General features: G+C 42.2%; 1 protein-coding gene across 2 annotated transcripts in view; it reads left to right on the top strand.

The window, feature by feature from the left end:
• The window catches only part of SYNGR1 (synaptogyrin 1), a 32,148-nt gene extending 18,949 nt beyond the window's left edge, over positions 1 to 13,199 (top strand). The window contains exons 2-4 of one of the 2 annotated variants that reach the window (XM_020810144.3): positions 1,749 to 1,986; positions 7,633 to 7,778; positions 11,169 to 13,199. In XM_020810144.3, the coding sequence (XP_020665803.2) occupies positions 1,749 to 1,986; positions 7,633 to 7,778; positions 11,169 to 11,387 (603 nt within the window). In that variant the 3' untranslated portion in view covers positions 11,388 to 13,199. Of the gene's footprint in view, positions 1 to 1,748; positions 1,987 to 7,632; positions 7,779 to 9,738; positions 10,366 to 11,168 lie in introns of those variants that run through there. The other variant, XM_020810145.3, reaches the window with a different exon arrangement.
• Positions 13,200 to 14,409: the final 1,210 nt, after the last annotated feature.

Genomic DNA, 14,409 nt, shown 5'->3' with positions numbered 1-14,409 from the left:
AAGTGGGAGGAGACAGTTTAGTATACCGAGGGGAGAGAATGAAGAAGGAGAGGAATAAAGAGAGAGAAAAAGGTGAACACAGATATGAAAGAGTGTGCGGGTTATTAGAAGATTTTTTAATTTGAAGGTAGGAGGGTTACTGTCTGACCCAGACCTGTCAAAGAAAGAGGGAGCATCGACAGAGGTGCTAGAATGGATGGTTGTGGTCTTTCTGCGGGGACCAGGTCACTCATGGAAGCTGATACGACCAGACCAATCCTTCAACCAACCAACCACCGAAGGGAGATTGGGCCAGACACCCTTGTTGTGGGACTATATGTCCGGTTCAGCGGGCTCCAATGAGTAAACCCACTGACGGGGAACGTTTTGGGCCAACCCCTAAATGTACCTTGCCAATTTACAGACGGAGTTGTCATCTTCACATTTTGGACAGTTGTCGGATATCAGTTGTTTTGAACCCATGGAAGTTGTTGTCGAATCACCAAATCTGTTAATATTTCAAAGGAGGCTCAGTCGTCATTTCTCGCCAAAAGAGAGGAACTGCTTCAAATCTTTAACGAACCCAATCACACTAACACTTACTTGCTTTTGTTCTAATTTACTGGTAGGCAAAATGCTATGGACTTAAATTGCTGGTAGGCTAACTTATTAAGGACCCAAGTTTTTCTCTCTCAATTGTTTACTTCCATGCTGGACTGCCAGCTACGAAAGAGATTTTTTTTGGCAAAGCAGTGTTACTGTACAGTGATCTTGCTTCCAGTCTCTCGTAGGCTTTTAATACACAGAAGTATATTTTTAATGCTGATAGGTTTTCGAAAATCACTATCACTTTAAAGGGCTTGCTGAACTTTTAAAAGTAACCATGAACAAATTACAGGAGCCCAGGGACCCCCTTTCATCCACTTGGAGCTGCCAGCCTCCTAAAATAATATAAAAATAAATGATGAGAAGTCTAGTTCCAGTTTTGCAGACAACCATATCTTTTTTTGAAAAACAAAAGGTGGGGGGCTCTGCCTGGATTTAAAGAGATTTGCTGCTCTTTAAGGCTTCAGGTAAAACAGCAGTTCTTTTTAAAATGAAGCCTGTACTATGGGACAGAGAAGCATTTGCCCTCTCTGGCTACATTTTGACCTTAAGTCTATTAATCTTTTTACCAATAAAATGAACTTTCCGGCTGTATTGGTCAAATAGTAGAGCTGCCATGCAGATACACAGGCAGCAAAATTTAGAAAAATAGCACAGAAACAAAAGATTTGGAAGAGAAGAATGGCTGATGAATGGAGAATGAAATAAAAATGTCATTAAGTAAGTGAATGGGGAGCAGAGGACCTGTAGTTTGTAACATTTGAATAGCAAAGGAAGACATTCAAAGACCATGAGAAGATGTGCTGCAGAGATATAGAAGGTGGAAGATTGAGTGGGTGGTTGAATTATGGTAGTATAAATAACTAGAACTGCTAGAATTGGTGCTGCTGCTGTTTTCCAGCATATTTGAGCAGAGATTAGTTACTAGCTGAGATTGAAAGCGAGTAAGAACTGCTTAGAGGTAGATGGCTTATGAAAATATCCAGGATGTAGTCCAGCCACACTGATGCACATTTCAATGCTAGTTACGGAAGTGTTTAATTCTCTCACTGAAATGTATAGGACTTAAAAGTGCTTATCTCTGGCTGGACTGTGTCCCTGATAAAGATTTTGTGTTTCTAGAATGAATCATATTAACGCTTATCTTTCCTCCTTGTGTCCAGCTTTTCTCCATTGTTGTATTTGGCTCCATTGTAAATGAAGGCTATGTTAATAAGCCAAATGAAATGGAAGAGTACTGCATCTACAATCGCAACCAGAATGCCTGCAACTATGGTATCACCGTGGGAGTCCTTGCCTTCCTCAGCTGCCTTCTTTACCTGGCACTAGATGTCTACTTCCCACAGATCAGCAGTGTCAAGGACCGCAAGAAAGCTGTGCTCTCTGATCTTGGTGTATCTGGTGAGCTTTTCAGTAAATGAGCGTTATACAGTACGGTATTCCATAGGTACAGTGTATATGGCAGTACATGAATAAGGCTACAATCCAATGTACTCTTATTTTTATTGCACACAGTGATATTTACTTCTTAATAATCACATATGGGATTTTGCTATAGATTAAAGAGCTTTAGAGTAGCTTCTTTCTTCAGTGTTGTCCCTTTCTCAGCTGCAACTTTCCAACACTAATTTAATCCTAATTTAATTTAAAACTTCCTGTGCCACATTTTCCTGGAATAGTGGTGTCCAGAAGCTTTCACCACTAGCTGTGCTGGCCAGGATTACTGGGAGTTGTAGTCCAAGAATATCCGGAGACCCAAGGTTAGGAACCATTGTCCTAGAGGAACTAGCTATGAAGGGGGAAAGCAGTATAACAGGATTTAGAGTAAGAACGAGTTGGTAAACACCAACTCTTCCAACACCCACCATGGTACAATTTATCATATCTATATGTTGAAATACTGAAAAGGACATGCCTTAAGTAGGCTGCAGGGCAGTTAATATTAAATTTGTAACCTTCTCTGTCACTACCAAAAAGTATTGACCTCAAGCATTATTTTCATTTGTTTATATAGTATGACTATTTATATTATTGTCCTGTTATTGTATTGTTTTGTCTTTATATTTTGTTTTATTGTATTGTGTAAACCACCCTGAGTGGCCTGGGTGGCCAGATGGGTGGTGTAGAAATAAAATAAAATAAATAAATAAGCAAATTATTATGCCAAATTATTAACAACCTTGATGGTTTTGTAACCCTCCCTGCCTCCCAACACAGCATTTTTGGGGTGTTTCAGGACCTTGCTGAGCCTTTGAGATTGAAAGAACCAAATTTAAAAAGTGGAGTACAGGAACAGAGAAGTTGTGGTCTACTTAGGGCTGTGATGGCAATTCTCTTTCTCAGATCTCAGGGAAGATCTTTCTAGAACTGCAGCTGTAAGCTTTGGAGTGGAAATGAAGAGTATTCAGAGTAGCCTGTATGTGCTAGATAATTTCGAACTGGAAGGTTTTGCAGTCATGAAGGAAATCCTTCTGCTTATTCCTCCTTCTTTCCCTCATACATTCAGGGCTTCTTGTCTGACACTTTCCTTCAGCTGGTCCCATTTTTATCACTTCTCACCTACTGTTAGGTTTTTCCTCCTTGAATATGTGCTCTCTCCCTCTCAGACCTGGTGGCAGTGCAGATTTTGGTACATAGCTTTTGATCCAGACTTAGTCATGCTTAGAGTAAGCCCAGAGAAATTAAAAAAAAAAAGATTTCAATTGGTAATTGCTAACTTAAGACTCATTGATTCAATGAATCTGTTGTAAATATGATTAAATGTGCATCACAACCCTTTCTCCGTCCTTTAAATGTCTCTCTGATGCGATGATGTGTGCATCTTTTATCTCTGACTATTAGTGAGATTCTGACAAGCTGCAAAATGCCCACTGGGTAGGCTTTGCCAATCTATAATTCAACTTGCTGATTTTTACAGTGGAATTTGGGATTCAATTTTTTTCCACATCTGGAAACTAATGCAACACTGACTCTCCTGCCAAAGTACTCCTTCAAAGGGATTTTAGGCATGTTCTAGGGCAAGAGCTCAAGAGTGATGTTCATGTTGCTCATTCTTCACAACAATTCCGTGGGATGGTTATGTAAGGCTAAGAAATGGTAGCATTCCAAAGTCTCCAGTTGGCAAACTGGGATTGAAACTCAGGTCTCCCCAGTCTGAGTCCAGCAATGTAAACCTAGTTTCTACTACTAGAGCTCACCCTTGCAGTACTCTGATCAGCAGTGGACAACCATAGTAGACGTCTGACCTCCTTCAGTTCCTGGCATAATATACCTCTGGCTTATTCCGCCAAAGAGGTGGGCACAAGGTCTGCAATGTTTTCAGTGATACTATATTGGAAGACTATGGAAAACTAAAATGATTGCCAAGAGCTGAGCATGAAAGATAGTGAAATCAGCAGTAGACCTGCTAGGCTTGCTGATGCTGAGCATGTATCACGGTGCTTTTCATGTTCCCCTGGATGTGGGGGGTTGCTAGGGTTCTTTGGGTTCTCTGTTGCCCCACATGTTTACTTCTGAAGACCACAGAACAAAGGAGGCTGGGTACAAAGATAACAGAAAGCATGTTCTATTACAAATGGGTGTCTTTCACCATTTAAAGAAGTATCACTTTTTAATACAAGCTGAGCATCTTATCTAGCTGAACAGCAACCAGCCAACTCTCTTCTCGTATCTGAAGTTCTGTGTTGGTGGACACATTTTAATGAAATTTCAGTGTGCCATTACTATATTTTTCAGTGAGAAACTTCCAGGAAACACCAGGATTTCCTGGAACAAAGCTTGAAACTGCCATAAAAGCTTATTTCCATCACAGGTTGTTCTACCACTAAGCCATCAGCTGCAAACATAAAATTATCCTAAATCTTAAAATCAAATTAGTCACATACTTTCATATCAAGAGATGGGTAGTGTCCCATGAATCCCAAGGTAAACATGGATTTAAATTTTAAATCTTTCTTTCAAGCAAGAATATAGGCTGGAATCCTGTTGCATAACTTACCTGTTGAAAATGATGACATCACTGTCAGGAGGCGATTTTCAGTAATATAGTGGACCCTTGACTTACAGACGGCTCCACTTACAGACTTTTCAAGTTACAGACTTCTCTGGCCACAAAATTTAGGTTCGACTTGCAGCCGGAGAATCGACCTACAGACGGGGAAAAAACCCCAAATGGAACAAAAACGGCTGGTTACGGATTAATCGATTTTCAATGCATTTTAGGTCAATGGAGCCTCGACCTACAGACTTTTTGACCTGCAGCCACCGTTCCAATACGGATTAATTCTGTAAGTCGAGGGTCTTGCATCTCCTGTAGCTTCCACACAATTAAATGGATTACATGGGGAAGTTACAAGATAGAAGTGGAAAGTTTTTAATACAGAAAATGCCCCCTTGCTGATGACCTCATCACCCTTCTACAGGTGAAAGTTACACAACAGGATGTCAGCGACTGTCTTACAAAATAAAACAAAAATGCCACACTGATAATATTGAACTACTACAATCTGGATTGTGTCTGACTGCAAGTTTCAAAATGGGGGAAAGAATCTGATTGCCAGCTTGTAGTGAAGTTCTGCAGTACTAGTAATCACATAGAATTGCTGAGCAGAGCTTAGAAATGTTACTGTTTTGGAACAGCAGCTCCCAAAATCTAGCCAGCATGGCTACTGGGCATACTAGTAACAGTTTCAAGTTGTGTTTCTGAGAACTTTGCATACATACCATCAGACTTTTTTGGAACTCTGCAAAGCATACTGTGAAATGCTGACTCTCTGCCTTTGAAGGTTAGCCAAGAAACCCACAGCTCTGTTTGCTTTCTCACTGCCATTAGATTAGTGGTGGAATAATATTATTTGGATGGGTGCCAGAAGATCGCAACCATTATCACTACTGAACACGTTGCAAGTTAGATGACGTCTGGGAGTGTGGCCATGCTTTTGTTGTCATGTGATCTCCATGAGTTGGCTTTGCTGTGCCTAGCCTTTTCCAGGCCAAGTCCCTGATCCAAGCAATGGCTGCAGGACTGTGCTCATGCAGATGGTGTCTGGGTCAAGGCTGATTTTCCTTCATGGGTCAGACTGGTTTTGCCTTTCACTATTGAGAACACCTGGCAGGCAAAGCATAGACCTCATCCACCAGGGGCAAGAAATAGCAATGGGGACTCCCCTGCCCAGTGCTCATGCTCTCAGTTTAAACAAAATGTAATCACTGAATCCATTCTTCCTGTTTCTTGCTAAAAGAAATTTCATTCCAATTCATAGCTTGTATAATTGGAATTCTTTTAAAGCTCCTCATTAATAGTTATTTGGATGTATTATTTGCTTGCATGCAAAACATTAGGTCTGTTAAGATAGGGTTCTTTGATTAAATTATTTACAGTGGGGGATTCAAAATCTGGAAATATCTGTTAGCTTTTTTAAAACACTTCATTGGTTTTACTCTGCTTCTGAAGTGTACTGGTGCTGTTAAATTCTGAAAACCATTTTGAAATGCATGTAATTCATAAGAGCGGAGATGTACAGCACTTGGAATTAGCTTTATAGCAGCTCAGTCCTCCAGGCAGCAAAGTTTGCATATGGTCTAAGCAGACTATCATTAGATTAGGAGCATGCAGGAATTTATGCCTCCAAATCTCAAATTCCCAAAGATGCACAGGTAATAAAAGTTACAATTGCTGATCATTGTCCCTGTTTATTTTAGCTGTGCCACTTCCCATAACTTTTTTTTCTTCCAGAACAGGCTTTCAAATTTACTGCTCCTTGGTCTCATTCAACCTTTTCCTTGCCCTTTTTAATTGGCACATCTTCTGAATATTCTAACTTGTAGTGGGCTATACAATTGGAATTTGGTCCAGTCTGTCGGTCTTTTGAGGTTTTGTAGTACATATATGTCTAGGAAAATGTGAGAACTATAACTTATACATATACTTTGCTCTCTCTAAGTCCTGTTGGAGCAGAAATTGGGACATGTTTGTCCCCAGATGCAGGAGAGCAAATAAATTGCTGTTCTTCCATCACTCCCTTGTATATCCCTCTGTAAGACTCTTCTGATTAAAAAAAAAGTCAACCTGCCCTGTGTTTCCCTAGCAACTAGTTTTATCTCCATCCAGGAATGCAGATTTATGTTATGATAGAACCACTGTCTGTGTGCTCACAGTGACACCAAGGTCCTACTATTTTGGTTTCTTGCTTTGTATGTATGCTGTGGGGAAAAAAGGAAATAAACATGTAGACATGATCCCTGGCCCTAGTTCATTGTGAAGATTCCTGCATATCTGCTGGAGCCAGCTAGGCTAACTGTATTTGATGGACAACATGACAGCCATTCTAAGGATTGTCAGGTAGAGGAAGGGATGCGCATTGAACTCAAAAACTTCAGGAGTGCTGAATGATGATGGTGATGATGATACTGCAGCCTAAATGCAAACATTCTGATCTATACCTTTGTACTGCATGTAGATAGAAATACGTATGTACCAATTGGGGATAACAATGCATTTGAGCAAGTGGGCTGTTGTCCATGAGAGTTGATGTCATCGGTTTAATGATGGTTTAATTTTCAGTTGAGTAGCCATGTTAACCTGTTGGAACAAAACCAATAAAGAATCCTGCAGCATCTTAAATGTGTACCAAGTTTTATTTGGCATACATTTTCATGAACTGCACCCCACTTTGTCAGATGAACACTTTAATCTGCTGCAAGCCTGTGCCAGCAGCTGCTGTAATGGATTGATATGCCAACAGTTCTGAAGGATTTGGGGTGCCTTAGATATACTGTAGTTAAGAAATGCAAGCAGTTTCTCACCTGGCAATACTCCCCTTTCAGTTCTTCCTGGTTCCCTCACTAGAGAAACATGAAGTTGTGAATACCACGTTTTATCTTTTAATCACAGATCTACCACATAAGCCCACGATGGGCTACCCAATTGGAATTTGGTCCAGTATCTTGGTCTTTTAAGGTACTGTAGTATATAAATTATTAAGAAAATGTGAAAACTAAAACTTACATGCACTTTGTTCTTTTCCCTCCTCTTGTGATCTTTCTCAGGTTTCTGGGCATTTCTCTGGTTTGTTAGTTTTTGTTTCCTGGCTGATCAATGGCGTGTTTCAAAGAGAGAAGACAACCCACTGAACGAAGGAGCAGACGCAGCCCGAGCAGCCATTGCGTTCTCTTTTTTCTCCATCTTCACCTGGGTGAGTAACGCAGTCCTGGATTCTGGCTAATAACTGTGTACCTTTTACTTTTATTAGAAGTTGTACTTCATAAAGGTACACAGTGTCCCAGACTAATGAAGTCAGTGAATCAGCCTTTCCTGATCAGGTGGCTGTGCTGGCTGAGGGTGATGGCAGCTACAGGGCAAACTTTGGAGGGTGGTGGGAAGTTAAGACATACAATTAAAGAATTCTGAGCCCACAAATTTGTGAGGATTTTCTTTAAAAAGGATACTAGAACTGAACAGAGTTCACAGTCCATACCTACCTCTGCTACATAAAATGACAGAAACAACAGAGTTAATTCCAGCTAGGGTTGCCATCTCATCTCTATGTGGTGTGTACAGACACCCATCTGTTGTTCATTTGTAAGTACAATTTCGGCTTAATATGATTATACTGTAAATTTCCTGTTGCCTGTCTATAAAGGGGATGACTTACAGAAACTAATTCCAATAACAACCGCGTAGGAATGAAACATCCTTAGGGTGGCTTAGAGCAGCGGTCCCCAACCTTTTTGTGGCCGCAGACCAGCTGAGCCTCCGAGGAAGACGCCCCCCTGCAGGTGCACGCACGTGTGTGTGCGCGTTCTCGGGTGCATGCGTGAAGTGGTGGAGGAGCGCCCGCCAGCACTGGCGTGAGCGCTTCCCCAACTCTTCGCACAGGGGCATCTGCACGCCCCTCTGTGCCCACTCCTTCGCACAGGCACTCGGGTGCATGCACAAAGTGGGGGAGGGAGTGCCCGCCCGCCCACCAGTGCCAGCGTGAGTGCTCCCCCCCTTCGTGTATGCGCAGGGGCGCCTGCGCTCGCACCCCCCCTTCATGTGGGCACTCGGGCGCATGCGTGAAGAGGTGGGGGAGCGCTCACGCCGGCACTGGCATGTGCGCACATGCACAAAGCGGCTGTGGGGAGGGGAGTGTGCAGGGAGGGAGGTCTGTCTTCACAGCCCGGCCTGGCTCAAGCCATGGATTGGCACCAGGCTGCGGACCGGGGGTTGATGACCTCTGGCTTAGAATAAGCACCTAGCTCCAGCCACTCACAGTCTAATGGTCTTCAGCATTATTTTGATTGCAACAGTGGTTCAAAATAATGTGCTTGTTTTCCTTTATTTTATATGCTAGCTGCCAAAACTGGGAGGAACTTGAAGCAGGTTGTTAGCCTGCAGGCATGCCACCCTGCTTGTACACATGCAAATGATCTTTTTATGATGATTTGAATGTGTATATTTATATATATGGAAATTTAAAATACCTACTCACCTATAAAAAATGGAAAATAAGGTCTGAGATAGACAAGGCCCAGTGTGCCTGTCTAAAATTGTTCTGAGTGTCTCGATAGGTGCTTTTTGGCACAAGATGTGTTCTCCTACCTAAAATTCTTCCAGTTAGAAGACATGATTTGTTTATACTTCCTTTCTCCAACCTGCTACCCTGTGGATCTTTTGGACAACTGCCATCAGTACCAGACAGGGCAGCCAGTGGTAAAGGATGATAGGAGTTATAATCTGAAACATCTGGAGGATAGCAGGTTGGTGAAGGATATCAGGATGTATACTTCATCCATGATAAAATTACAGGATTTCTTTGGCATTGTAATGATACTTTCTCTGCTGTTCGTAACAGTCACAAAATTGCCCAGATAAAATGTTTTTTGTCTTTTTAATTGCAGCTTTATTGCATTTCTCCCCCTTAACTCTGGTGCTCCTTTTTGGCCAAAGGGGAGATCAGTGTCCTTTAATCATGCAAAGAATTTGCTGGTCTGCAGGGTCTTTTTGTAAAAATAGTGGAGGCCTCCTAGTGACATCCCTTTGCCACAAGGAACATGAATGTCCTTTTCCTTTTACTTCATGTGTTGCCATGTTTCAGTCATAGGCCCTTGCACAAATTCCCTGTATTGGTTCATATCTAATGCCCCTCGTTCCATCCTGTTTTCTTCCTACAGGGCTGCCTGACATTTCTGGCCTTTCGGAGACTTGGAGAAATTACTTTTCAGGAAGAATACAACACACTGTTTCCTAGCTCTCCACCAGTGCTTCCCTAATCCTAAATCCTTATTCAAAAAAATTGGAATATGAGGAAGGAAATAAAATGACAGTATTTCCAGCTCTCAGGCTCAAGGGCAGGAGAGAAAATGAGTGAAAGAAGATTAAAAGATAGGGTATTTGTGCAGGTGATGACAAAAGGAGAAAGAAAATACTTCTGAATTTTTGAGGGTTGTGTTTTTCCCTCTGTCCTTGATGGATAGACAGCTGAATATAACATGTATGTTCACTTTATTATGTTCTGCTGCCTCTTCCCCAAAGTAACAATGGGTAACACCAATGTGCCTTCTTAGCCTGGATAGGGTCGTTGTTAAAATGTGTTTCCTATTTCTGCTCATCCTTGTGTCCTGTGGACTTGGCCTCTCCTGGTACATGGTGTCAAAACGCTATGGAAGAACGGCAATCCTTATTTCACTTTTTTTCTACTCCTGTTTCACCAAAAGGCACTGCACAAAACAAGACTTGAGTCACAGCTTAGCAAAGTTAAAAGTTCAAACTAAAACTCCTAGACACCACTCACGCACCCACTAGACTAGGCCATGCCTGCCCCACTCTACCCTTTTTCAAACTCTGAGTTTTAGCAGTGGGCTGGGCCTCTATTAACCACTGCTCTGTTCAGTCTTGTGTGTTGAAAGGACCAGGCTGCCTTATCTCCCCATGGGCCATCATCTAAACACTGCTCAGATGCATCTCCATGGGCAAGGTAACCTTTTCTCTCAGGGTACCTCCACCCCTGTGCTACCATTTCTGACTGCCACCACGAAGTGACACATCTGGCATTCCCTCTGTAGTCACCTGTGTCAGCCACATGAATGAAGAAGAGGCCGGCTCAGGCTGAAGCTCTTGGTGTTCATTCCTAGCCTGTGGGGCTTAGGTACAATGAGCAAACACAAGCAGCCCCAGAGACTGGTGCTGTGCTGTGCATGTTGAATTCAAACATGCATATGTCTGCTGCTGCCTTACTTCTGCCACCCTTTTTCTCAAAAAAGATGAGGTATAAGAGGCTTTAGACTAAGCCTCCATCAACAAAAGATCTCTCCCTGAAATTAATTATTATCCTCAGGTGCCTTTATTTGTGTTACGGTTTCTTTCTGGAACTTGTGCTCTCTGTGCCAAATCTTCCTGCTGTTTAAAATGTATTTGAATTCATCCTGTTAACACCTGTATATCTCATGCACTAATTATGTATGTCTTGTGCACTAACCACTACTAACCCAGGTTCTGTTTGTTTCTCTTTGATATGTTTTCCCATCTTTCTCTCCCCCCACCTCCGTCCTTTTCCTTCCCATTTCCCCAAATCTCTCCCACACTGTCACATGCTCCCATAAAGGTTGGCCAGTCATTTCTGGCATTCCAGCGGTACCAGCTTGGAGCCGACTCCGCCCTCTTCTCCCAGGACTACACGGACCCAAGCCAGGAGGCTGGCATGCCTTATGCACCCTACACAAACGAAGATGACACAACAGATAGCATGGGGACGTACCAGCAACCCCCTTCGGCAGATGCTTTTGACGCTGAGACACAGGGGTACCAATCACAGGACTACTGAGAACTGATGGACCCCTCCCTGTCTGTCCCCTTCCCCCTCTGCCCACTCCCATCTGCCACCAACAAGCCGGGGTGCAAAACAGACACAAAGGAGCAACAGGTGGCCATCAGCCATTCTCCAGCCTTCTAGAGTCTCTGTTTTTCTTTATTTCTTTCTCTTTTTTTAACAGAAGAACTAACACTTTTGCCCTTTTTCTGAATCCAACAAAACCAAATGGTTTATCACAAAATGCTTTATTGCCCTTGTTGCAGTGAGAGTTTGTTCTCTCTCTTTGTCTGGGGAGGCATTCAGCTCACACGTCCCTAGGGATTGGGGGAACAAGAACCTCCAGATAGGTACAGCTCCAGGGAAGCCAGCCGGATGACTCGGGGAAAGTGGAGCCAGAGGCTTACATGTATGTTCATGAGTGTGAGTAGTGACAAAAGAAAACAGGATCTGGAAAGATAGGTGGGTAAACCTGTGAGTAAGGAATAAAAGTGAGAATGCAAGAATGGAAAGGGTGAGTGACATAAATGGGAGTGGAAGGGAGCTTTGTCTGGTATGCAGAGAGAAATGGATCTTGAATGAGTCTGAAGTGTACTATTTAACTCAGGTTACAATCAATTGGTTTTAAGAATTACATCCAGTTGTTAGGTGTGATAGGATTGCGCTGCAAAAGATAGTGGGCTAGCTAATTCTGAGGAATATTTTGGCCATGCTGGAATGTGTGGTTGTTGTTTTTTTTCTGTTTATAGTTTCTGTTCCCTTTTGATCTTGTTTTGTCAGTTGCAGATTAGTTACATGAAATTGCTCTATGAGGCATTCATCACAAGGCTTATTCTGTGACTGGGTGCTGCATTGACTCACTTTTGGGAAAGTCCAGTGGAGTGCCCAACTGCGCTGTGAGCCTGTGGTAGGAATATTGTGTGATTTGCACCAAAAGCAAAAGCAGGTAATAGTTAATGGAAGAGAACAGGTGCTGAAAAAGTATAAACTGCATGGGAGTATTTGTACTAGGTGTGAGGCACTTTGTACTCCTGTCTGAGAGATTTAATCTCTGTCCATTCCACAACAAACTAATACAGTACACAGTGATGAATTTACTTTGTTTCGTTGGTTTAAAAAACATACAGAGAATAGATTTTGCGAGTGCACGTGTGTTAGAAATATCGAGGGACATCTTCTGGCCCAATCAGTTCCCACATAATAAGTTGCCACCAGGAGTACATGGGAAAAAGGAGGATTCAGTCAAAGAAATAGCCATCTTTTGCCAACAATGGCCTGGAAAACGTATGGAAACATCATCTTGATTGTGTGAACCAAGCCTTGTTTCACCAGAATTACTGTGGCTAAGTTAGTTCACTGGTTATCCCCTCTTGCTGAAAGCTCTTTTGCTGTTTGGTAACATGGAGCTTGTTCCCTGGAGTCAGGTGATTAACATATTAAGAAGTGAGGTAATAATCAGGATAATTTCCTAGGAATAAACCAGAAGGAAGAGCTCATAGCTTGGAAACGTAGCTCATCCAGGTTGTGCTCCTGGTTGATAAAGGTGCTAGACCCTGTGCAGGTTTACTCAGTAAGCTCATTCATTCCAGTGGGACTTGCTTTTAGCAACATGGTCTAAAGAGGATTGCAGTGTAATGATATTGTCATATATTCACACTAATTAATAACTACAAAAAAGGTGACAGGGTCAAAATCTGCCTGTAAACCACATCAGTAGTATTAGCTAGCATGAAATATTGTTTCTTCAGCACCATGTTAATATAGCAGTGAATTTATTCTGTGTACAATTTTGTGCAATAAAGTAAAACTATTTTAAGGATAGAGAAACTGGGTCTCCCCAGATGTTGGTGAGTATCATCCCTCTCCAGTGGTCAGAGCGCAGAGGCTGGTGGGAAGTGGAGCCGAACAACATCTGGAGGGCTGTGGGTTTCCCACTTCTGCTTTCCTTTATATCAAGTCTCCCTATGGAGGCATCCTCAGTGGTCACAGTCCTCTCAGCAAACGATATTATGAAGGACAAACAATTTATGGGGCTAATGTGCAAGGGGCATTTTGCTATTCACTCCTATTCTTACCATGGCCTTTATCAAGTGGGATAGCAAGATCTCTTTTCCAGGTGCAACTCTTGACAGCTTTCATGCAATTAAAAGGAAAGCTACTATAGCTCTAGTGCAAAATAGACCACTTGTCACCCCACTGTTTCCTCCCCCCCATGTTGTGCTGCTGGCAGAAAAGCCCCTTCCCCCTTTTTAAGATAGACAACAGAGTCTACGTATTCCTGATGTTGACATTCTGTTTCTGTGCTACACCCAATCTATATATTTCCAGGCAGTGATGAAAATGTTGTTCAAGGCTTTTACCTAAAGTCATGTATGGGCCATGTGTATCTCTCCAGATGTTTATTTATTTGTTTACTTTATTTATTTGTCTCATTTATAGGCCACTTTTCTCCTGATGAGGGAACTCAAGGTAGCTCACAGTGTTTAAAAAATTTAAAAACACATTACATTATATATTGTAAACAAGTAAACCGTAATACCAATTAAAATACATTTAATGATTAAAAACATTAAAAACTTTTAAAACAGCATTTTGGGATTAAAAGCCTGCCTGAAGAGGTAGGTCTTCAACTGTTGCCAGAAGGGTGAAAGGGATGGGGGCAACCTAACCTCTTGAAGAGAGAGCATTCCACAACCCGGGAACAGCCACAGAGAAGGCCTTCTGATGTTCCTGGGTTCTAACTCCCATCATTCCTGACCACTGGTTGCTGATGATGGGAGGTGCAATCAAACAACATATGGAGAGCCACACATTCCCCACATCTGCCTTAAAGATTATTGCATTTACTACCCTTTCATAGAAGTGGCCATCTTCTTCTAGTATCTTCGTATGCCATTTTACAAAGAAAAAAAGTCACCCCTCAACCCTCTTGTCTTGTTTTGTGATGTGCTGATGCGGCCATCCATCTCCCTAATAATTTCTTAGTTTAATGAGTCTCACTGTTGGCTGATACTAGGCTAAAGAAAACTGCACTGCA

This window comes from Pogona vitticeps, chromosome 5 (assembly GCF_051106095.1).
Source record: "Pogona vitticeps strain Pit_001003342236 chromosome 5, PviZW2.1, whole genome shotgun sequence".
Classification (NCBI taxonomy): Eukaryota; Metazoa; Chordata; class Lepidosauria; order Squamata; family Agamidae; genus Pogona; species Pogona vitticeps.
The sequence above is the reverse complement of the archived record's forward strand: the minus strand, read 5'-3'. Positions and strand labels throughout refer to the sequence as shown.